This window comes from Urocampus carinirostris, chromosome 2 (genome assembly GCF_059441175.1).
Source record: "Urocampus carinirostris isolate Australia breed hairy pipefish chromosome 2, RoL_Ucar_1.0, whole genome shotgun sequence".
In the NCBI taxonomy this organism is placed as follows: domain Eukaryota; kingdom Metazoa; phylum Chordata; class Actinopteri; order Syngnathiformes; family Syngnathidae; genus Urocampus; species Urocampus carinirostris.
This window is the reverse complement of record NC_142350.1, coordinates 62,882,884-62,908,794: the sequence shown is the minus strand read 5'-3', so window position 1 is coordinate 62,908,794 and position 25,911 is coordinate 62,882,884. Positions and strand designations below refer to the sequence as shown.

At 41.7% G+C, this 25,911-nt stretch overlaps 1 protein-coding gene across 4 annotated transcripts in view; it reads right to left on the bottom strand.

Moving 5' to 3' along the window:
* The window catches only part of dgkb (diacylglycerol kinase, beta), a 157,354-nt gene that overhangs the window by 70,674 nt on the left and 60,769 nt on the right, over positions 1–25,911 (bottom strand). For all 4 annotated transcript variants that reach the window (XM_088327479.1, XM_088327480.1, XM_088327481.1 and 1 more), the window contains 4 exons: positions 25,169–25,254; positions 24,572–24,661; positions 22,555–22,715; positions 6,750–6,814 (listed from right to left, as the gene is read on the bottom strand). In XM_088327479.1, coding sequence (XP_088183605.1) covers positions 6,750–6,814; positions 22,555–22,715; positions 24,572–24,661; positions 25,169–25,254 — 402 coding nt within the window. The remainder of the gene's footprint in view (positions 1–6,749; positions 6,815–22,554; positions 22,716–24,571; positions 24,662–25,168; positions 25,255–25,911) is intronic.

The window sequence follows — 25,911 nt, the reverse complement described above, 5'->3', positions numbered from 1 at the left end:
CGGCAGTGGCAGTAAATGAATCCATCATGCCGGCGTCAAATCTTCACACTTTGGCCCTGGTAATCACCCCGAGGTGCAAATACACAAGATGGATCGGACGCGAGGATTCGAGGAAACGCTAGGAGGGGGGTTACGGTGCAGGATCTTCACATTCCATCGAGAAAATCTCCGTTTGTAATTAAGCCAATTGTGCGCCCGTGTTGTTGAGCAGTTAAAGATGATTAAAGATTCAGTTTCTCGAAGGTCAAACTGCTGACAAAATGTACATATGTGACACTAATATGGAAAGAATACGTAACATTTTGATGACAAAACATCTGCCTTTTTAACTATACTATGCTGCATTATGTACTAATCAGCCAGTGTATACCTGTTTTTAGAATTCCGGCTTGTAATTATATGCATTTTGTACAATAATCTACAAATAATGGGCAATAGTTCATTATAAAGGACGTGTTAGCAACTAGCGGCGCTATCATTAGCAACTAGTGTCATTAGACTCAAATCCTAGCAGCATTGTGCTAATCCTATTTTAACAAACTAGGCTTATCCGACATTTGCTTGGATCATATTGGACAAATATCTGCCATTCGAAAGGTACATTCAAATGCAGCAGGACATTTGATACTCATACCAGTGTCTGAAACTGGCAAATGACAAAAAGTTGCATGCCAAGCCATTCAGTTGCCTGCCCCATTTATAAACAAATTGAAACACAATAAGACGACTCATCGCAAAAAAAACATTGTTGCAAAGTGTTAAGGATTGATAATCAGAATATATAACAGAACAACACTTTAAAATTAAGTTTATCATAAATCTACTTAGAACATTCATTGCATGTTTTTCATCTGCCATCAGTATGTACCTGTATTTACTCATCTTCCTTCATGCAATGTTTGCATTGCGTCGTCTGCTACAAGCCACGTGAACTCCTCTTTGCACTATGCTCTTAATGTACGTTTACGTTTTGTAGCGTCATAAATATTGTTAGCTTCTTTTGAATCTTTCTTCAGGGGCTGAGATTTTGAGATTCCAAACCATTTCTCCATTTTTCTTGTGTTCTCTGTGCACCTACTTTGGAAAATGATATGCAAATGCACGACCTTATAAGGCTCGGGAAAGTCCGGAAGTACGAAGTAATTCGATGCAGGCTTCTGATTGGCACTGCTTATACGGGAAAAAAGTACAATATAAGCCAAACACTGCTTTAAAAAACCAAACACGATGAATACAATGAATACCTAAGCAACAATAATTATTCAAATGTTTGGACAATAAAAATGGATATACTGGTTATTAAGATAAAAATAAAACCAATTTAAACCATTCACTGTACTTCTAATCAGTGCTTCACTGGTAGACACCTAAAACAATTATCGTGTTTTGCAAACATTTCAATCTTCGACTCTTTATTTGTTGTCACTGTTATCCAGTGTTCCTTCCCCTTACCGCAATTTTTTGGAACCTTTATTTTAGGCAATAAAACACACTAAATCACAATAAAATGTGAGGTGGCACTTTGTCAAACACAATAGAAATTCTGAGGACACAGTACGGCCTCGTAAACCCCTTTGAGTTTATGTTGTAATATGTGAATATAAGCTGGCCCCCTCGTTTCAGTACTGTATTGTGTTTCATAGTTCCATATTTGGCTTATATGCGGGTATATATGCTATAGCTATCCCTGGTCATATCCCTCGAGAGGGGTGACCGACAGCAACACATATACAAAAACAAAGAAAAGAAAAAAGGAAAAGGTAGCAAAAAACAAAAAATTTAAGCACTTAGGCCCCCAAGTTGGTCATGCTTTAGTCCCTCCAGTTGAAACGGAACACAAGAAAGCAGCCATGTCACTCACACTCTTCTGTTCAACAGCAAGTGGAATAAGAAAGCTTGATGCGGTTGAGAAAATGGTCGGAACGCTTTTTTTTGGCCACTTTTTACCACGGAGGAGGAACTCTTGAAGCTTATCTTCCGAAAGTAAGTTAAGCTTAACTTTATTTATCTTTTTAAAGGATATAATTTTATGAAATGTTTATTTTTTAGTTTTTGAAACTAAAGTGGAATAAGAAAGCTTGATGCGGTTGAGAAAATGGTCGGAATGCTTTTTTTTTCGGCCATTTTTTACCACAGAGGAGAACCTCTTGAAGCTTATCTTCTGAAAGTAAGTTAAACTTAACTTTATTTTTCTTTATTCTATTAAATGTTTATTTTTCAGTAGAAAAAAACAATATAGGTTACTTATATAAACCTTAAACATAAAAAATATAGCACTGAAGCAACTTACCAACAAATTCAACTTCTGAACGAATCTCGTTCGTAAGCAGGAGAGTGTCTGTATTTTATTCCTTTTTTCATGGCCCGGAATCATTTTCAAAAAGAAAGGCAAGATTTTTTTCCTTTTTGGTGTTTATCCAACCGTTTTTAAATGCGCGCAAACCTTATTTGTCCCTCAAACATCCCTGTTGTTCCCGCCCCATTTATCGAGGCCTCGGTGAAAAATGATTGAGGTATTTTAAGAAAATGATTCTGTCTGTTATTTGAATCCCGTTAATAATTCACAGGGGCGAATGGCTTTAGGATCTCTCTATTACACACTATCCTTGCCACCTCAATAATGCATGCTGATAGTTTCACAAGGTAGAAGAGATTTTTGTTGGATTTGTCCACGGGGCTCGTGACCATTTGGGAGGAGCTCATCTTCTCAGAAAAGAAAAGGGGGAGGAAAAAAAAGTAATCTAAAGAAAAGCTGAAAGATGTTGACATAGCAACAGGGACAAGGTTGAGTTTTTCTTTGCTGTGTCCGAGGAAAAGCAATTATTTGTCAATATTAACTGGAAATATCCATCCATCCATTATCTGCACCGTTTATCCTCAGTAGGGTCACGGGGGTGCTGGAGCCCATCCCAGCTATCTTCAGGCAGTGGGCAGGGGATTCCCTGAACTGGTTGCCAGCCAGTCCAGGGCACACTAAGACAGACAAGTCACTCGCTCATTCACACCGAGGGACAATTTGGACCAGCCAATTAACCTGACATGCTTGTTTTTGGAAAGTGGGAGGAAACCGGAGTGCCCGAAGGAAACCCGTGCAAGCATGGGGAGAACATGCAAACTCCACACAGGAGGATCAATCTCATGACCTCAGAATTGTGCCACACAAGCGCTAACTACTGCGCCGCCGTGCTGGCCTTTATGGGATACACAATTTGAAATTACAGACGCTGCCCTACTTACGAACTAAGTTGAATTTGTACGTAAGTTGCTTCAGTGCTATATTTTGTATTTTTTAGTATTTTATAATAGTATGTTTAGGGCTTGTATAAGTAACCCGTATTGTTTTGTAATAAAAATAAAACATTTAATAAAATAATATGCTCTATAAAGATAAATCAAATGAAATTAAACTTACTTGTGGAAGATGGGATTCAAGAGTTAGGCTACTTCCTCCTTTGACATAGAAAGTGGGCGAAATAAAGTGATCCAATTATTTTCTCAACCGCATCAAGCTTTCTTATTCCACTTTCATTTCAAATGAAACGGCTCACCTCTCCTTTACACTTTACACAGACCATATTGAATGGATGCATGAGATATTAAACAATAAAAATGTCAAAGTTCTTAGAGTGCTGGAGATACAGTACAGTACGTTTACACACAAACTAGGAAGAGGAAGTGGATTTCTTCTTCGGATTGGATACTGCGTGAGCTCTCACAGCGCCACAAGCCGGTAGCAGCAGAAAGAAGAACTACAGTACTGTCCTGTACTCGGAAAAAGATGCACACAATACAAGATCTAACTCACAGCAATGTCCCGATATTTTTCGACATCCCCAAAAAATGATCGTATCTACCGTTTATCGTGAGTCAAATGGTCGTAGGTAGGGGAGCGTCTGTCTCAAAAAAACGTATAAGTTTACAGGTATTTAATCAGTCAACAAAGTAGATCTCAGCTATAAAAAAAATATTGGTAACCCCTTAACTATATTTTATAGGAGCTGTACAGAATATGAAACTTTGTTACTCTCTACAGCCATCTCCTGGCTTGTGTCATCATTGCACCCAAAATCATCTCATTCATGATGCGCAGGCCTGTACGAGCATTTCTTAGACACACTCGAATAATTTTAACTTTATGGGGGTATGGGTTATCTTTTGGACGCTACTTGAAGTAGGCCTTTTTTTAACTTTCACAATGTCGTCTCTCTCCATTACTGCTCTCATACCCAATTCCTGGAACCTAATGTGTTCTGCCCCGAACAGTTTTGCTAAAGGTAAGCTAAAAGCAGATAAGTGCAGTGGAAAAACAACTAAAAGGCTCTTTTGGGAATTGTTTACAGACACTTAAGAGAAAATATCTGACCTTTTTAAGGAAACCTCAAACAATACTGCCCATCTTTAACGTCTATCATTGATAGCTTGAGAAATTGATCTCCTGAAGTGATCTGCATTTATATAGCGCTTTTCAAGTCAATGACTGCCCAAAGCGCTTTACAATGTGCTTCACATTTCCCAATAGCGGCCTTGTATTGCAGCCGTGTAAGACGCTAACCTGCTTATTGGGGGTATTAGGGGTTCAGTGTCTTACCCAAGGACACTTCGACATGTAACACGGACGAGCCGGAGAACTGGGATCCCTTGATCCCAAGACGAGCGCTCTACCTCCTGAGCTACTGCCGCCCCAAAGTAAAAAAAAGAAGTTCTGATTATTGTCTATCTGTATAAAAAAAGAAAAGACCATACACACACAAAACACTCACACATCATAATTCTCATCTCTGGAGAAGGAGCAACCGGAGGACGTCACATGGCTAATCGGCTCACCAGGAGCAGGCTAACATATGCTAACGAGCACAAATGGGATTATTAGGAGGCGGCGTGTCATCGCTCTGACTGATCCGCCATGTCAAACTAGCCAAGCCAATTCAATTAGGGCTTGGGATGACTCCCCGGCGCTCGTGGAGACGTATGGGCAGACGTTAAATATTGATGGAAACATACTGGAGATGCCACATTTGTCCGTTGCGCGAAAGGTGAACACGTCTCCTGCAGCTCGTCACAAAGGCTAAATATGACGAGCGTCCATTCGTCACCGATGGAAACGCTAAACAGCAGGTCGTCCGGGAGGGAGGAACCACGCGTGAAGGATCCACTGGGTTAATTACGCTCCAAATTAAACACTGCTCTTACCTATGTCCCTCTAGACCGCGCAGAGTGTAATTTTTCTTTTTCTATTATCACCTCACGTCATTGCTCAAGGACCTAAGAAATTTATGCTTCTGTGTTTATAGTCACATTTATTATAACCCTTAACTCATTCAGTGCCATAACGTAAAAACGTAAAAATATATGTTTTGTTTAATTTCACAACACTATTCTGAAGGCAATAGCACTGCGGATCAGTAAGTATTAGAGGCACGTTCGGGCCTCAGAATTCAGCCCGACTCGACCCGAAGCGCGGGTATATCAACCCGAACCCACCCAAACCTGACAGATTAACTTGATTTGATAAAAGAACCCGAAATAAACCCGAAGCTTTAATTTGCCACGAAAGTAAACACGAACCTTTACTTCGGTCCTGGGTACTTCAGCACATTTCGGGTGAACTACGCAGCTTGGGGTATAATAGGGGCCCAGTCCCTCAAATCAAGTGTGCTCTGTAAGTGCAGCGCCAAAATGAACGGCACCCAAAAGAAAATCATATTCTGCAGATTACAAGATGGAAACAGTGAAATATTTGGCCGAAAAGCAGAAAAAAAGTTTATAAAACTTGTAAGCTATTGGCTAGAAGCAGAAATGACGTTTGCCATGAAGGAGGTGGAAGGAGGAAGCCTCGCTTCTTTTACCCCAACACCGAGGAAGAACAGTTTTTGGGATTTAGTGATTTAGAGTTAAACTGATAGTTAGGTAAGCATTTTCTTCATCTAATTATTTGACTAAAAGTAAGTGAATACTGTGCAGATCCTCTAGGGGGGGGGGATTCACGAGAGAGAAGCCCAGCAGGTCCGACTTAATTATTGACACTTTTAGCTCGAATACGGGCAAAAGATTTTACCTCTAGTAAGTATCTAGCATCAGGGAATGATTTCAGTATGATACATTTGAGTTAGATGGCAGGAACGCTAGTGATCCAATTTTAGTCTACACGCCGAGGGCCCCCCACTTCTTTGTGTTGCTTTTCTTCTTCTATCCAGCAACTGAGTGTGATCATGCCACCGAAAAACCTCGGGCACTGAGACGTTCAGAGTTGCAGAGTTCATGTAACATTCATGCATACATCTTTTTTTCTTTTTTTTGGGGGGGTGATGGATAACAAAAAATGCTTTACAATACGCATTACTTATGATGCCCCATTTGTGTCATTTATTGCCTGTAATTGTTCGGTTGCCACACGTGCATGTCTGTGAAATACCATTGTGGGAAGTTACTGCCACTGGAAAACTACTTTGAATTTCCAATTGATTTTTTTTTTACAAAGGTCTCGGGGTTACTGAGATATAAATAGCGCTTTTAAAATGGGAGCGTCGGTGGTAATACGAGGATTAAATACTTGTCTCAGTCTTGTTTTAGTCTTATTGCAAGACATGCAACAACAAAAGTACCTGGTTAAGTACAAAACTTACCGATTTACAAATGAAGAGGTGGCGTAAATCAGCAAGAACATTTTCTCTTTGTATCAAACTCGAGTTTTCACTCGCTATCGCAACAAATACAAACAAAGTTGGAACATAGAGAAACATGTTGCCTACCTGCTGTTAAATTTCTCTGGGTGCTTTTCCCGCATCACGTGGAAACGATGTGCGATGGAGGCGTCCTGGATAGAGAAAAAAGGGATGTAAGGTAAAATATGATCTTTATGTTTAGGTGAAATCATCACAGAAGTTATTGCTCAAATTGTGGCTCATGTTTCAATAGTCTTTACCATTTGAATCAAGTACAGCCCGGGTTTTGGCGTCCCCACCTTACGATGTTTTCACGTTACCAATTGAAACAAGAATGTGATAGGAATAAGTGGACAGTTGTTGTAAAAGGATAGTGGGATGTTTGGACACGTTCTAAGGGATGGGCACCCGTATGATGCGGCAGGGGTAAACCAGTGAAAGCTGTCGGGCCCTGCTGTTAATCAGAAGTGTATAGATAGATAGATAGATAGATAGATGTCTAGATAGATAGATAGATAGATGTCTAGATAGATAGATAGATGTCTAGATAGATAGATAGATAGATAGATAGATAGATAGATATAGCATTTTACCCCATTTTACAACATCAACACCAAATTATTTTAAAAGCACCAAGACTTAAAATCTTTCGTACCGAAGATTACGATAACGTGGATGTACGATTAGCCTGGGTTAGGTTTATGTTTACGTGAAACATTCAAGGTAAACATTCAGGGTGTTGGAACGGATTAAAACGATTTACATTATTTTTAATGGGAAAAATGATCTCTGTGATCGAACAAATCGGTTTTCGGACAGGGTTCTGGAACGGATTATGGTCGAGAACCGAGGTTCCACTGTATGGGGGTTTACCGTACGACGTACATTGTAATGTATCAATAACTTCAACAACTTACTGTAGCCAATCTAGAGTCTCCTCATTACGATATAGGACTCAACTTCCTGCTCATTAACAGAGCGACACGTGGCGTTCGCTTACACCTCGAAAGGTGGAGCGCTATTGACAGGAGAGGCCTCCACCACGGAGGCGCCGCCGTCTTAGCAGCTAATTAACCAAACACACGTCGCCGATAATCACAGCTCGGCTAAGCTGCAGACGACGGGGAAATCGTTCTCCTTTCCCTTCCTCCACTTCTTTTCTTCTGTCACTTGACCGCCCTCTCACCCGCTTTCGCGGCCCCCCAGGAGGAAAACTGGAGGAGACAATGTGTGAACGCTAGCCAGAGAGGCTCTTGGTTTTAACGTAACATATGTTATGGAAGCGTGTTAACACCGGACTATTTAAGAAACTGAACTTTGATCTAGACCAGGCTTTGCCCACCTCTTTAAATATATTATTATTTTAGTGATTAGCATAAAGGGCTAACAGTTTGATATCTCTCATCTCATCTCATTAGCTACACCGCTTATCCTCCGTAGGGTCGCGGGGGTGCTGCCCATCCCAGCAATCATCGAGCAGTGGGCAGGGGACACCCTGAACTGGTTGCCAGCCAATCGCAGGGCACACGGGGACAGACAACTCGCTCGCGCATTCACACCTAGGGACAATTTGGACCGGCCAATTCACCTGAAATGCATGTCTTTGGAATGTGGGAGGAAACCGGAGTGCCCGGAGGAAACCCACGCAAGCACGGGGAGAACATACAAACTCCGCACAGGAAGTCTGGAGCTGGATTTGAACCCACACAGGAGGTTCCCAAGACCTTAGAATTGTGCCGCACACGTGCTAACCACTGCGCCGCCGTGATGCCCACCAGTTTGATATACATTTTTAAATTAACGTGTTCTTATTTTCAGAGTTCGTACAACTTTTTCATGGAAATTCAAGCACTTTTTAAGGACTTTGAAAGCTGATTTTTCCAATTTCTCTAGTACCACCATAGTCTGTAGTTCGTAAAGATCTGTAGTCTATACAGCCCTTCGAGACTTATTGTGATAGGCGCCTTGCATGGCTGAATGGCCGCTATTGGTGTGTGGGTGTGGGTGTGAATGGGTAAGTGTGAAGCACATTGTAAAGCGCTTTGGGGGGTCTTCATTGACTTGAAAAGTGCTATATAAATGCAGACCATTTACCATTAGGGTGAAGGATTTTATACATTTGATTATACATATTTATATATTTATACATATTTATGATTTATTATTATTATTGTTATCATTATGATTTATACATATAACCTATACTTTTTGTGGACAATATCTCTGTAATATTTGTAATTGCAACATCCTTTGCCTGGTAATCCTGAAAAGGGGATACCACATGTGCGGTCCCTTCTCAAGGTTTCTTCATTTTCCTCATGTGGAGGTTTTTGAGTTTTTCCTTGCCCTCATGTTGTTTCCAGATCGGGGGATGGTGTAATAATAGTCTGAAATAATAGTCTGTGCAAAAACCTGTGCAGCCCTTTGAGACTCTGTGATGGAGGGCTATACAAATAAAATTGACTTGACTTGACATTTGACTATAAAGGATTTCATACATTTGACTATAAAGGATTTTACATGATTGACTCATAATGCAATAAAGATTTTCACTGAGAAGGCTTTAGGTCAATGACATGTCAGGCCGTTCCAAATGCAGAATATTTTGTCTAGTTCTGCTGATAACAGGCCTTTGACGGAGGACGGCAGGCGTTGTTTTGAGAATCGCTCGCCGTTGTTTTGAGGAACCACAGACATCGGGACACTCGTCTATGAGATTGTGATTCCTTGACACGCCCATGGGAGGAGCCGGCACACCTTTGTGCGGGGAGAAGATGGCCAATAGGAGAGAGCTAAAGGACTTCAGAAGAGGGCTTCCTAGAGACTCCAACGACGCTAATTCGGCCGTTTTCGATGGAGTACACTTAGTTAAATTGTTAATGAAACTAAATCTGCCCCCATGCCGGCTTTCCTGTTCATCTTTTCCGTCAAGAAACGAGCGCGCATAAATTGTTGGGTGAATGTAGGTTGTGTTTGGTTAATAGAGTCAGATAACTAATTCGAACAATTTGGTAAACGGTACATTTTGATATTTAATTCACAACAAGGGCAACACAAACAAAAATGACTTGACTTGACATTAACCCCTAAAGTTGTGTCTTTACGATGTTACCGTTCATTAAAACACCGCGTATCATTGGAAAGCTTAAAATTTCGGGATTCAAAGCATGATGACCATTTCACCGAAACATCACTGAAACAAGATACCCAAAAGCGCTAGGAACTTCTACTGATGACACGATTCTCCGCAAATATGGTGTGGTTACATACACGAAAGTCTAGTGAATCAAACAGTGTAAAACATACTCCAAAACACACGATAATACTGAAAGATTAGAAAAAAAAATCCGCCTAAAAGCATTACTACATTGTTTGACGATCTTTGTTGAAATTAGTCTATTTGGCTCCATTACTCCCCTTTAAAAATAAACACTCGTCAGATTATTTTCAATACTTCCATTAGCCTCTGAGCTCTCTATTATTTGATTACTATGAATGTTAAACATTATTTTTTCTTTTTCATTACTATTGTTTCTTTATTTTTTTAATATGACAAGTGGCCAACAATTTTAGTCACTATGCACCATTTAGTTTGTACTAAAATGAGAAAATTACAAAATAAAATAAGCATTATGACTGTATTATCATTAAGAACATGTATTGCTTAATTGTCTTACATGGCAAATGGTCAAACATTTTATGAATTGTTTTGTTTTTAATAAAACGAGAAAATGAAATAATTAATAATAATAAGTAAAAAAGACATTTACACATGTATTTTCAATTAAAAAAAGGAATTACTACTTAAACATTGCAAATATATCTGCCATTTTACACCATTTCAATAGGGAAAAAAAACGTTCAAAATAGTGAAATTAATAAAAAGAACTATACAAATTATACAAACATTTAGTGAATATGAAATGTTAATATTTGATAAATACACTGCAGGTAGTTAGTATTAAGAAATATGAAGTGTAATTTTTCCTTATTTTGTCATATTTTTTATTTCTTTTATTATTATTATCTCTTTGTTGAATATATTCTACATTGTTTTTCTAGTAAAAAATGAAAAATACAATGATTTTATGTACTACTTTGGACTGATCTGATCTGAGCTTCTAATCATTGCATTCTGATAATAACATAATAGTAAAATTGTAACAACATAGTAACAACATAAGTAGCTAGTTTAGAAATGCAGATAAAACTTCATGATAACCAGGAACCAAAAAAAAAAGATCAGTGTCACGGTAGCCATGGCGCCCAATTGGCCCCGCCCGTGTGGCACCAGCTGCGGCTTGTTGACGGATTGGCTTTCCTACTATTTAAGCTCAGTGCTCTCACTCACCCTTGGTCAGTCTGTCAACGAACCTCTGCCCTGCAATACATGGGTTTTGACTCTGTCTGGATTGTACGTTATCGTTCCCGTCTATTTTTGTCCTGTTTATTATTATCTCCAGTATTCGTTCCAGTCTAGTTTGTCCTGTTTAATTTCGATATCCTGTTTTGATATCAATCAAGTCTGTCCCTTCCTGTCCGGTATCGACCCCATCTGTCCGATATCTGCTCGTGCAACTGGTATCGATCTCGTCGGCCTCTGGCTTCCTGTCTTTCCACGCCAGACTGCTGCCTAACGTGCATGACTCCCCATTTCCCGTAAAATAAAAGGCTTGTGTGAGAAATGTCACGCATTTGGGTCCGGCTCCTGTTCCGGTTCTTGACAGATCAGGTCCAAAAACGTTTGTTATTGCATTTAGAAAAAACGCTATATATAAATATATATTTTTTAATATGATACGTTTGCAGTGCAGTAACACCATACCTGTCAACCTTCACGGCTCCATGCCCTTACAAACTGTCATATTTTCCCTTACAAAATACAAAATAATCTTACACCATTTTTTTTTTCAAACGCATTTTTAGTTTTGTAATTTAACATGTTATATTGTACATATGTTTTGTTATATCATCTGTATTGTTAATTAACATTTTGTTGTGAGATCCTGAGTTGCTCGACATGAATGAGGTTTATTATAAAAAAAGTTCCAAAATGAAGTCGCTTGGACGTTCCCTGTAGAAGGAAAAAATACATGCAAATATAATTAAGTAGAATAATACATTTTCTTATTCAAATTATGAAGTCATTTTCTGCATTCAATTATTGTTGGTAATATACTGATTAAAGGAATTACCACAAACCTGTCTTTTTTCATTTTCTCATTTTATACTTCCTTTTTTTCTTGACTTCTTTATACAACATAATCATTCGTAATATAATGCATCAAAGCAAGTGAGCCTCTCTTTAATGAGTTGAGCCGAAAAAGCCGGTTCTCTAAAAAGAGATGGACTTCCTTTCACTACATCAAACCGTTCGCTTCGTTTGCAACGAAAAAAACGATACCGAGACAGAGGCTACCGCGGCGAACTCGTTTGACTCGATTGATTTGCCGTTTGGTGATAGTCGATGTACCCATAATTGACAAATTTGCGTTTTTCCGTACAGATTTCCTCGTACGTCGTACACGTCTTTTAAATTGCATAATAAACGTACTTTGTACGGCAAAACCGTAGAGGTTGACAGGTATGTAACACAAATATGATAAAGTGAATACATCGCATCTCCTATTCAAAGTGCGCTCTGGCGTAAGGTGTATATAGTTAAAAAAAATGGAAGATAGAGTGGATTTTGGAGCGACGAAGCTTAGAGTAATCAAGTGAGGACGCTGACATTTCCTTTAATTCACACTTCTAAGTGTGGGCCACAAAATGCTGGCAAAGGCCTTTGAACAAAAAGAGGCTGAACTCAGCAAAGTTGTCTGGCTCGATAACAATTTCGAGGAGCAGGAAAAGCCAGTTGCCGCAAACTTTTTCAGGGGGGACGCTTGCTCCATTCCTCCATCACCTCCTCTCCATACTCCTATCCAACAATGTGTTTTTGATCCACCCCCATTTTGAGTGGCACTATTGAAACACAAGGAGGACCCCCTGCTAGTGCACAAACTTAGCAGAAGCCAAAAGAGGAAGACCAAAAAAAAAATGAAAAAAAATCAATGGCTCTTCTTGATGTCTCCTCAAAAAGACCAAAAGACGTGTTTTGGCTGATTCCCTGCAGACGCAGCAGACGGAGAGGTGAGATGATGGACGTATCTGAGGGAACTTGATGGTTTTACAAACAGGACAAGAGCAGCGAGCCGGGAGGGTTTGCTAGTTAGTTGTCTCCCCCTTTTGGGCCGAAGCGTTTACAAGAAACACCAAAAGCTTTGCTGCGACTTAAGGAGGTCAAGCACCAGCCCATACTCAGGTGGGTGATGATGGACTTTGCGGGGAAGAACTTTTACAGTTCTTCCAGTTAGGTGAAATGAAGAACATTGTTGTAAAATAATCTGTCCAAGGGAATGCAGTGTTCTTGTTTGCCCGCGTCCCTGCGTCCTGGACGCATCATTTTTGCTGGGGACGCATAGTCTCAAATCAACGTGCGTCCTAGGGGACGCAACCTTTTTGACACAAAATTGTCATTATTACCTGATCACATTTTTTTTAAACACACTCCAAACTTTTCATCAGGCAGATCCGCCATTGTTGTTTTGGTCTCGCGGTTCGGGTTTTCGACGAACGGCAAACGAGATCTCGTTGCTTCGAGATGACGTCATTGTTGTGGTGGTTGTTGTCGAGGGAAGGAGAAGGTTAAGTATGCATCCGAAAAAACAGTTAGTATTAGGTGAAAATTTCTTCAGTGCCAGTAAAAAGACACCGCCATAGCTTGCCACGGAAGTCCCACTTCCAGGTTCAGAGCGACCTGCTTCCCGCGCCCAGTGATCACCAGATCGTGGGTGCAACCCTCTCCTTTCTTCCTATAAAACTGAGAGAAACGTAACGCAAGTGGGTCCCGTCTCCGTTTCGGTCCTGACATAAGTATGAGTTAACAATACCCAACTGAGTTCAAAGAGCCCTCATGCTTTGTTTTCCACTGGGCCAAACTGCTTTTATCTTACGCCATGCTCGTCCACGCAGGTTTTCATTGTACTTCTATTTGTCAGCGTAGCATGAAAATGGTGAAAGTAAGAAAAGGCCTGCTTGTTGTAGAGTCCAAACGCCAACCCAAAACCAGTGTCTGATACTCATGTCAAAAAGTTACCTGACACCAGGGCAGGCAACTTTTCAGAGTTGCCATAAAGTTGCCTGCCCCATTTTTCACAACTTGAAACACAATAAGACGACTCATCACAAAAAAAAACCATTGTTGCAAAGTATTAAGGTTTGAAAATCAAAATATATAACACAACACTTTAAAATTAAGTTGATTATAAATCTACTTACAACATTCATTGCATGTATATGACATCGCTGTTTCCATCTGCCATCAGTATGTACCTGTATTTACTCATCTTCATTCATGCAAGGTTTGCGTTGCGTCGTCTGCTACAAGCCACTCCTCCTTCCACGTTGCTTTTAATGTACATTTACCTTTTGTAGCGTCATAAATTTTGTTATCTTCTTGTGAATCATCTAGGGCTGAGGTTTTGGCTTGATTCCTAACCACTAATCCATTTTCTTGTGATCTCTGTGGGTCTACTTTGGAAAATCATATGCAAATAAACAGCCTTATAGAGCTCGGGGAAAGTCCGGAAGTACAAAGTTATTAAATGCAGGCTTTTCGTTGGCTGCAGAATATGCAAATTGCCAAGCAACCAAAATTTCCAAACCGAACGAAGATTTCGAAATCGGAATAAAGCAAAGGTTTGATATGAAAAAAAAAATAATTAAAAATTAGAAATAAAAACGAAAGATTTTTTTTTTCTTGAAAAAGTTGTCGGCCACTCGGGCAGAGACGTTGTGTAAGTTGTAGGCCCGACATAAAAGATACATTATTTCAGACACTGCCTAAACCCCAGAAAAAGGGAGAGTTCATTCAAGCGCATCTAAAAAATACACGTACTTGCACGCACATCACGAATGAGCTTACTGAGGCTGTGACCATGAGTTTAAGGAAGGAAATGGCTGCAAAGAGTGACAAAGTTTCAAATTTTGTGCAGTTATTTTAAGGCCGAGAGTATCAAATCTTTGTGTGAGCTTCTGGAGGAGCTGTGGCCCAAAGCAGCAAGCAAAACTGTCCCGGTGTTACAGTACCGTCATTCACTGACTTCCCTACATACAATGAAAATGGAGGTTTATCATTGGCACCGCCGCGAGTGGCAGCCTTTTCAGCAGCTCCGTGTTATTTCGCACTTTTTGTGATTTATTGTTTTAAGTGTGTGCTTCTATCTTGACAACTACACTTTGGATTACTTTCTATCCTATCGTTATGGGTTTTAAGGCACAATAATGTGTTTACTCGAGGAATCAACTCCTTGACCTGAAGTATTCTCGTGCCGGCGTGATGAGGGGGCACTATCGTGGATGCAGAGCCAGAGCTAAGGCTAAGCGGCTAGCGGCGTAATAAGTCTTCTTTAGCGTCTGTAATCATGGTAAATGTGAACTCTCTACCAAATAAGACAGACGAACTGTCAAACTCAAAGCATAGGAGGGGTTGCTACGTTTTAAGGAAACGTGGCTCACGTCTAGCATCCAGGACACTAACGTGGAGCTACCCGGAGCTACCCACTTCAGCGCTGTTAGGGCAGACAGGGACACAAAAACCTGCGGGAAGCAGAGAGGAGGTGGACTCGCTATCTACGTGAACATGAGGTGGTGTAACCCTGGGCACAATGATTTATATCTGCTGCAGGGACGTCGAACTCTTGGCCTAGCGTGTGACGTCATGCACTCCGATGTTGCTAAACTACAAACACAGCACCCCGAGGCCATCCTGTTAATCTGTTAATAATCAACCCAAGGATACTGCTGGAAGTGTGAATTTCCCTACGGGGATGAATAAAGTATCTATCTATCGATTTATAAATTGCCGTCCATGCCACGGAATAGTTAAGTCCAGCAGCATAAAGGCAAGAATCAAGTGTTGTTAACAGCTACTCACTTATGCACCAAGACGTGAAACCTTCTGACACTTTACAGTCACCTGCAAGAGCGTCCTCAAAAAATGAGCGATGAGCGTAAAAATGTGGCAGGCGAATTAGCAGGACATGTGTACGTAATGTCCTCTCATAGCTCATAGTTTAGTCCAATTAGGAGCGGGGCCCAGCGCTTTCATCTGCCTTTCATGTGGGGAAGACTAATGGCCGCCGTCAGGAACGTGGCGCGCTCATTAGGCCGACTGACTGCATTATGCTAGCGGATTAGCTCTGTCCCTCTACCCTGATTGAAATCATCGCTTGTCAAGTTGAATTTGGGGAGGAAATGGTTATTTCTTTACATCTATGCATTAAAAAAAGTCATTTTTGTCCGTGTAACAGAGGAAGTCATTTTGAAATATATTCTATATTTACATTTATAATTTGTAAGGGTCCAAAAAAGAATACTTAAAAAAAGGGTACGTAAACGTTTGTGTTATTCTCCTCATTCAGATTCAGATTCAGATCTACTTTATTGTCATTCTAGTACACGTGTATACAGAACGAAATGTCGATACATCTGACCCGCACAGTTTCCTCGAATGTACAGATATAAGTAAAAGTTGTATTGTATTATGGCTACGTATCGTGTTTTACCATAGTGCTGATAGTGCAAGAGGAGTAGCTAACCAGATGTGCAAAATGGGCAGTCAGGTTAACAAGTCAGGTAAACAGTAACATTAACACTGTGACAATAACGCTGTAAGTACAATAGTGCACTGAGCAAATGTGCAAGGAGTGGCAAGCTATAAAGAACTGCCAGTAGTGCAAAAAGAATGATATATGAGAATATGATGAATATGATACCTGTCATTGCTAAAAGTGTCAGGACCAGAACGGAGACAGGACCCACTCGCGTAACGTTTCTGGCAAGTTTTATTGGGAAGAAGGGAAAGGATTAAACACCATCCGGTGATCGCTGGTCGCGGGGAGTAGGTTGTTCAAACGCGGAAGTGGGACTTATGTGGCGAATGATGGCGGTGTCGATAACGGAAAAAAGACAAAAACCAGGAGAGTAGAGAAGACTAAAAAGATTAGCCCACCCCTGAGCTAGATTGTTAATTCTTTACATTTTGTACATTAAGAAAATGTCACGGTTGCCCATTGCTCCCACTTGACCCCGCCCGCTTGGCGCCAGCTGCGGCTCGTTGCCTGATTGGCTTCCCACCTATTTAAACTCAGTGCTCTCATTCACCCCTTGTCAGTCCGTCAACAAACCTCTGCACTTGCAAGACTTGTGTTTTGAGTCTGTCCGGTTTCCTGCTCGTGTATCCAGTGTCCGGTATCGATCCCGCCTGTCTTGTCCAGTCCGGTATCTTGCTCCAGTGTCCGGTATCGACCCCGTCTGCTTGCCCTGTCCGGTATCTTGCACCAGTCTCCAGTATCAGGGAACCAACCTGTTTGTCTCGTCATGTCCGGTATCTTGCTCCGGTATCGACCCCGTCTGGCTCGTCCTGTCCGGTATCTTTTTTTGTAGTAAATGCTACTCATATATCTTATACTTGAAAATGTTTAGATAACATCCATTATCTCCGCTTATCCTCAGTAGGGTCGCGGGCGTGCTGGAGCCCATCCCAGCTATCTTTGGGCAGTGGGGAGGGGACACCCTCCTGTCCGGTATCTTGCTCCAGTCTACAGTATCTGATAACGATCTCGTCTGTCTCCTCCTGCCCGGTATCTTGCTCCAGTCTCCAGTATTAGGTTCGTCTGTCTGTCCCGTCCGGTATCCACCCGTGTGTCCTGTATCGATCCCATCTGTTCTGTCCGGCCTCGATCCCGTCTGCCTCTGACTTCTCTGTCTCACTTCTTCTGCCTAGCGATCGCTGCATCCCTGGTGTTTGTGTTCCCACGCATGACTGCCCCATTCCCGTAAAATAAACCTTGTGTGAGAATGTTACGCGTCTGGGTCCTCCGTTTGTCCGGGTTCTGACAAAAAATGTTTATAAGACAAATGGATGTCATTTTTTATTGTATTATATGCTCACCCTGGACACAAAACGTCCCAAAAAGGGTCTTACAAAAAGACCCCAATGGAAGGGTACAAAACGTTTGTGTTACCAGCCTGCCACCGTAAATAAAGAATATATACCGTATTTTCCGCACTATAAGGCGCACCTAAAAGTCTTGTTTTTTTTCAAAAGCTGACCATGCGCCTTATAATACAGTGCGCCTTATATATGGATCAATATTAAGTCGCAAAGTCTTGCAACTAAGGCAAGCAGCCGCCGACTAGATTTTCCCCCGAAGGCGAAGTAGTCCGCGGTGTTTGCTGGGATTTATATACCGGCGTTTCATTTCCTAACCAATGTGTCAATCATAATTTGAATCAGTCACTATTGGCTAAAGTTATTCAGAGGTAAAGGGGGCGGATCCTTTTTATCATTTACAGGCTCGCATAAGCTAAAGGGGCGAAACAAAGCCTGCAATTGGCCGAAAAAGATGAACGTGAATCACACGTTGGGTTGCACTACGGCATAGAGAAAACATTTTTTACTATTCTGTATTTGTAAATGTTTTACTCTCCTGGATTTACTACACTCGCGGTTGTTAGAAGACCATGGTTACGTATCATTATTGAACGTGATGGCTGCAAGAGAACTTAGGTGAGCTATGCGGCTTTATATTTTCCTGGTATCTTGTTTTAGAACGATCTTGATGTTTCTGTGATGAGTCTATTTTTAAACTAAATTCAATTCAAAGTGTTTATTGTCATACGCACAGTAAATAACCCTGTTTTGCTGCACAATAAAATTCTTAATTTGCTGTTCACACAGTTGCCAGCAAAAAATAAAATGGAAATTAAGAAATGATATGTGGAACGATGCATTTGAGTGATTGGTGACATCGTACAGACACTGTTTCCGTACATGTCTGAGACACGTATTTGCTTCTTTGCAAGCTTTCGGAATGTTAAGGGGGTAATAAGTTTGACTGAACTATCTGATTGTTTTGTCGACATTCCCATTGTAGCGCCTTATAATCCGGTGCGCCTTATGTTTGGAAAATATAGGACCAAAAACTGTTTTTTGGGGGTGCGCCCTATAACCCGGTGCGCCTTATAGTGCGGAAAATATGGTAATCGAAAGCACGTCCTTGAACCGTAGCCCTACTTCCCACAAAGTAACAAAGCTAGATGGTTAGCACTAGCAAGTGCTGATCTTTTCATTTGGCCGGTGTCATTACAGAAACAATCTTCTTTCTATCAGCATAATCTCTGTGGTAATTATTAGCTTGACTTCATTTGGTAATCTTTACCGTGAGCCTCCCTAAAAAATTATGTAAAACGTGTCAGAAAATATGTGATCCACAAATCTATAGAGAGCTCAAAGTCTTCCTAATCCCCCCTCAAACAACTTCATTTGTCATCATCACGCTTGCTAGCTGATGCTGCGCAATTTTATAATGACTATTGGAGTCAAAGCTTATACAAGCACAAATTATTTACAATATACGGGCACAAATGATCCTGCCTGAGATCTCCAGATATTAAAACAAGACATCTTGCTCCTGCCTTGCACAAGATATCTTGTGCAAGATGCAACTTATCGAATGTTATAAAAGGAAATGTATTAAAATAAATATTATTTTGCCAACCAAATATCTCTAACATACGCTGTTAGTTGAACAAACGCCACCTTACTTATGACAAGATGGTTCGAGAGGTTCCGGACGATTATTCGAAGGTTGAATTTGTTCGTAAGTTACTTCAGTGCTATATTTTGTATGTTTAAGGTTTGTATAAGTATGTTTAAGGCTAGTATAAATAACCTGTGTTGTTTTGTACTAAAAAATAAATAATATGCTCTATAAAGATAAATAAAGTTGAGTTTAACTTACTTTTGGAAGCTGCGCCTCAAGAGGTGCTCCTCCGTGGTGAAAAGTGGCCGAAAAAAAGCGTTCTGACCATTTTCTCAACCGCACCAAGCTTTCTTATTTCACTTTTGTTTCAAAAGAAACAACCTGCCTCTTCTTTACACTTTACACCAACCATATTGAATGGATGCACGAGATATTGAACAATAAAAATGTCAAAGTTCTTAGCGCGCTAGAGATACAGTACACGTAGTATGTTTGCACACGAACTAGGAAGTAGAAGCCGGATTTCTTCTTCGGGGTGGATGCTGGGTGACCACTCACAGCCCTACGCGGCGGAGAGAAGCACTAGAGTACTGTCCTATATTCTGAAAAGGTGCACACAATACACAATCTAATATACAGCAATGTCCGGATATTTTTCGACATCCCGAAAAAAAATTATCTACCGTTTCACGTAAGTCAAATGGTCGTAAGTAGAATCAAGTCAAGTCATGTTTATTTGTGACGCCCTTAATCACAAGGAATCTCAAATGGCTGCACAGACTACAGACTATCATGACACCATCCCCTGATCTAAAACCTACATGACGGTAAGGAAATCTCAAAAACCTCAACATGAAGAAAATAAAGAAATCTTGAGAAGGGAGGTAATCCCCCTTCCAGGATGACCAGGCTGCAATGAAGGTTGCATTAACAAACAATAAAATAAAAATAAAATATAAGTAATTAAAGTGTAATATAAAATAAACAAAATAAAAAGGATGACGGGCAGCACGGCGGCGCAGTGGTTAACGCGTGTGCGTCACAGTTCTAAGGTCTTGGGAACCTCCTGCGTGTGTTCAAATCCAGCTCCAGACTTCCTGTGCGGAGTTTGTATGTTCTCCCCGTGCTTGCGTGGGTTTCCTCCGGGCACTCCGGTTTCCTCCCACATTCCAAAAACATGCATTTCAGGTGAATTGGCCGGTCCAAATTGTCCCTAGGCGTGAATGAGCGAGTGAGTTGTCTGTCCGTGTGTGCCCTGCGATTGGCTGGCAACCAGTTCAGGATGTCCCCTGCCCACTGCCCGATAATTGCTGGGATGGGCTCCAGCACCCCCGCGACCCTACTGAGGATGAGCGGTGTAGCTGATGAGATGAGATGAGATGAAAAAGGATGACTAGGTTACAATGGATGTAGCATTACAGAGTATTTCTTCTAGAAGTGCTTACTACTGTTAAAAATGCAATGACTGCAGACTTTATCATAGACAGCGTCTGTTGCCAATCAATGCTAATGTCAATACTGGTTGCTAACGGCTAACATAGCCATAATTAATAGCGGTCTAGTAGTTGCTAATGCTCATCTCATCTCATTAGCCGTACCGCTTATCCTCATTAGGGTCGCGGGGGGGCTGGAGCCCATTCCAGCCATCTTCGGGCAGTGGGCAGGGAACACCCTGAACTGGTTGCCAGCCAATCGCAGGGCACACGGGGACAGACGACTCATTCGCTCATTCACACCTATGGGCAATTTGGACCGGCCAATTCACCTGAAATGCATGTTTTTGGAATGTGGGAGGAAACCGGAGTGCCCGGAGGAAACCCACGCAAGCACGGGGAGAACATACAAACTCCGCACAGAAAGTCTGGAGCTGGATTTGAACCCACGACAGGTTCCCATGACATGAACTGTGCCGCACAAGCGCTAACCACTGCGCCGCCGTGCTGCCCGTTGCTAATGCTATTGGGTATCATTTCAAACATAGCTGCTATTATTAGTACCCAAGTCACTACTGCTAATAGCATAAAAAGGGCAGTACCTAGCATTAGCATTTCGGTTACTAATGCTAGCTGTACCAACACAGCCTCTATCTTTAGGACAACCTTCTTTGAATAAAATGCTGTGAATTATGAAACTATTAAAAAACTACAACAACAAAAAAAACACAAACTGTACTTTTAGGAGTTAGACCAACTTGGGCCGTTATTAGTGAGAATCAGTTCACATGAAATTAAATGGGGCCGGGTTTTGGTTCCGGAGCTGTCCGTGGGTCGAAGGGTAAACAGTTTTCCATGATTCACTTGAATGCAGCACTGTCTGCACTTTACCGTAATCCTTATAATACATTTAATTTATCACAAAATACATTTTACAGTTTGTTTCTACCCCTTTACTTTTAGGGGGAGACGGTTCTGTGTTGTTTCAAAACATTAAGATTTAATATAGCCACTTTAACTGATTTTTATAACGATGGGTAAGACTTTTGGGAAGTTTGTGACCCTAAGGGACCTGAAAATAGTACATTACTGTCATGATTACTGATGTGATTCACCTGTGCCCGCTCATTTGGTGCCAACCGCCGCGGGTTCTGATTGGCTCCCTGAACCCAGTACTGTCAATCCACTGTGGTCAGTCCGTCTGCGAATCTCCGTGTATACTAGGCAAGCCTTTTTCGACCCGGACTCCCACCTGTCCAGTTTTTGCTCCCGTCTGTCTCCGACTACGACCCGTTTTGATCTTGACCGCGTCTGCTCTTCCGTCTCGGCTTACGACCCCTTTTTGTTCCCGACTACGTCTACTCTCCCATTCTGGCTTAAGACTCGTTTCCGACCCCAACCACGTTTTGCTCTCCCAGTCCCGGCTACCGACCAGTTTTCCATCCCTGACACCGCCATAGCTCGCTACGGAAGATCCAATTCCGTGTGCGGATCACAACCCGAGTACGAGAGCGATTTGCTTCCAGCTCCCAGCGAACACTGGATCGTGGGCACAGCCCTTCCTCTCTCTTTCAATAAAACTTGAGGAAAACGTCACGCAAGTGGGTCCTGTTTCCGTTCTGGTCCAGACAATAACTAGCCGATGGCTTCTTGAGACTTTTTATGTGGCTACTTATCGCGTACATCCGTATTACGCTGCGTTCTGCAAATGTCAATGGCTAGATTTCCTCCCTGACATTTATCCGTAATGACTGATATCAAAGTCGTTATGTACATAGAGTATTTGTGTTATGGTGAATTATGCAGTGTGTGAGATTTCCTCCTTTCACAACAAGAAACCCAAATATCCTTTGGGATCTACAAACTCACCACTCCGATAGAGAAGTAGTTGTTTATGATGCTGTACGGAACGGGGTCTCCCCACTCGTCCTTGTCGGTGGGCGTAACGTCGATCTTCCAGCGGTCCAGTAACACCTCGCTGCTGTTTTCCACATCACGCAGAATCTTGAGAAGACTTTCGCCCTCGTAGCCTTTAGAAAGGAGGGAGCGAATGTCAGAATTAATATAAAGTCGAGTGTCTGTGTTTTCTTTTGCATGTTTATCACTCAAAAAGGTTTCAGATCATCGAAAAAAATGTTGATATCACACAGAAGAAAACCTAAGGAAATGGAGAATCCCGTCCATCCATTATCTGCACCGCTTATCCTCAGTAGGGTCGCGGGGGTGATGGAGCCCATCCCAGCTATCTTCGTGCAGTGGGAAGGGGACACCCTGAACTGGTTGCCAACCAGATGCAGGTTGCACACAGAGACACTCGTTCATTCACACCTAGGGACAATTTGGAGCAGCCAGTTAACCTGGCAAGCATGTTTTTGGAAAGTGGGAGGAAACCGGAGTGCCTGGAGGAAACCCACACAAGCACGGGGAGAACATGCAAACTCCACACAGGAGGTTCGATCTCATGACCTCAGAACTGTGCCGCACACGCGCTAACCACTGCACCGCCGTTTATTAGGGCACAAAAAAATCGATCTGGCTCTATGAGAGAAGTAATTGCCCCCTGAACCTAATATCCAGTTGGGCCACCTTTGGCAGTGATAGCAGGAATCAAACGTTTACGATAATTGATCATGAGTCTTTCACAATGCTGTGGAGGAATTTTGGCCCACTCTTCTTTGCCAAATTGGTTCAAATCTGCCATATTTCCTCCCAAATTCCCAAAACATGAATTTCAGGTTATTTTGCCAGTCCAAATTGTCCCAAGGTGTGAATGAACAAGCCTAAATTGACAATACAAGGTTTTTCTTACTATTTGTGGTCACCGTGGCTCAGGAAGTAATTTGGGCTTAATAATATTTATTTAATTTTGAATTTTACACTATTTATTTTACACTACTGTTTTTTTCAAGTTTTCCTTTAGTTTTATTTTCTTTTCTACAAAAATAACACATATAATACATCAAATTATCTGCCAGTGAAACATTCATTTTTAAACTTCGATTTTACTACTTTTTTCAGGGTTTTTTTCTCGTAAAACAAGAAAATCTTGATTAAAAATCAGCAAAATGATATGCAAGATTTAACTCCCTTTGATATATTCTATTATTTGCAGCACAATGTTCAACAGCTTCATCAAACAAAATAAGCAATTACACAGTTCTAAGCTCATGAGATCGAACCTCCTGTGTGGAGTTTGCATGTTTTCCCCATGCTTGCGTGGGTTTCCTGCGGGCACTCTGGTTTCTTCCCACATTCCAAAAACATGCATGTCAGGTTAATCGACCAGTTCAAATTGTCTGTCCGTGTGTGCCCTGCGACTGGCTGGCAACCAGTTCAGGGTGTCCCCTGCCCACTGCCCGAAGATAGTTGGGATGGGGTCCAGCAACCCCGCGACCCTACTGAGGATAAGCGGAGCAGATAATGGATGTTATCCAATAATTTACAAGTATAAGACATATGGGTAGTCTTTCATCTCTCATTAGCTGCACCGCTTATCCTCAGTAAGGTCGCGGGGGTGCTGGAGCCCATCCCAGCAATCATCGGGCAGTGGGCAGGGGACACCCTGAACTGGTTGCCAGCCAACCGCAGGGCACACAGGGACAGACAACTCACCCGCTCATTCACACCTAGGGACAATTTGGACCGGCCAATTCACCTGAAATGCATGTTTTTGGAATGTGGGAGGAAACCGGAATGCCCGGAGGAAACCATCGCAAGCACGGGGAGAACATACAAACTCCGCACAGGAAGTCTGGAGCTGGATTTGAACCCACGCAGGAGGTTCCCAAGACATGAAAAAATGTTTCTATCATTCCCCGGGCAGCAATTGGCCCACAGGTTGCAACTTTTACACCCCCGATATAAGCTTTGCATGTTTCTTTAATACCTCCTCCCCAACGCAAACATCTGGCCAGGTCATTTCCAGTGCCGAGCGGAAGAACGCACACAGGCGGGTTCCGGTCAAAGTTGGCCTTGTCTAGAAAAAGAGAAATACGTTTAGCAACCAATCAGAGTAAAGTGAGAAAAAGCACCCAGGAAAAAAAAATATCAATTTTGAGTACCGCTTCGGCGCTAGTTATCGTGCACAACATGGTGGTCTATTTCCAGAGGCACGTTTTGTCCAACAGCCGTCTCCTCCTATTACCTTATTTTGATTGATGAAAAATGGAGGCAATTTCATTTTTACCCTAGCAATACAAGTCAAGATGTTGTCGGGTGTAAATAAAGGCAAGCAGGCGATTTTTCGACCTTCTTTCTATATTTTCTCTCCAATGATGACGAATGTTGTTCCATCACTTTGTTTTTCTTAAATACATGAACACGTACGCTTCACGTAATGAAAGTGTTTACGTGCTGTGTTTCTACTTCTAGTCTCCTAAAAATAAAAAGCCAGTTTAGGCTTGTGTATTTTATGAAGAGAGGTGCAAACACGGTGTAAAAGGCGGGCTATAAAATCAGTGGGAGCGGTGAACGGGTGCGGTACCGATAAAGTCCAGGATCCAGCCCACCGTGCCGTCCCCTCCGCAGGCTAGCACTCGAAAATCTGGAACTTCTCTGAAGAAATTTAACCTGTGGAGAAAGAGCGGAGTGTATAGTTTATGTTTTACGAGAGGGAATATATATGCAGTTTAGTCACTTTTGAGTTTCCATAGTTTGTATTCTTCCCTGTGCTTTGTAGTACTCGTTTTCGGTTGCAGTATAAAACGAAATTTAGTGGTCAAATATTACACAGTGTCCCCTTTAAAATCAGCATAAGATTGATCAAATATTTTTAAAAATCTGTTCCATTCGAGCCAAAGATGTCACGGTTGCCATGGCGCCCAATTGGCCCCGCCCATGTGGCGCCAGCTGCGGGTCGTTGACAGATAGGCTTTCCGTCTATTTAAGCTCAGTGCTCTCACTCTCCCTTTGTCAGTCCGTCAACGAACCTCTGGGTTCTGATTCGGTCCTGTTTTCTATTGGTATTTCCTGTCCGGTATTGTTTCCGTTTATTTTGTCCGGTTTAATATCGGTTTCCAGTTTTCGTTCCCGTCTATTTTTGTCCTGTTAATTATTATCTCCAGTTTTCGTTCCCATCTAGTTTGTCCTGTTTAATTTCAATATCCTGTTTCAATTTCAATCCTGCCTGTCCCGTCGTGTCTGGTATCAACCCCATCCGTCCGATATCTAATCGGGCAATTGGAATCGATCTTGTCGGTCTCTGGCTTCCTGTCTTTCCACGCCAGA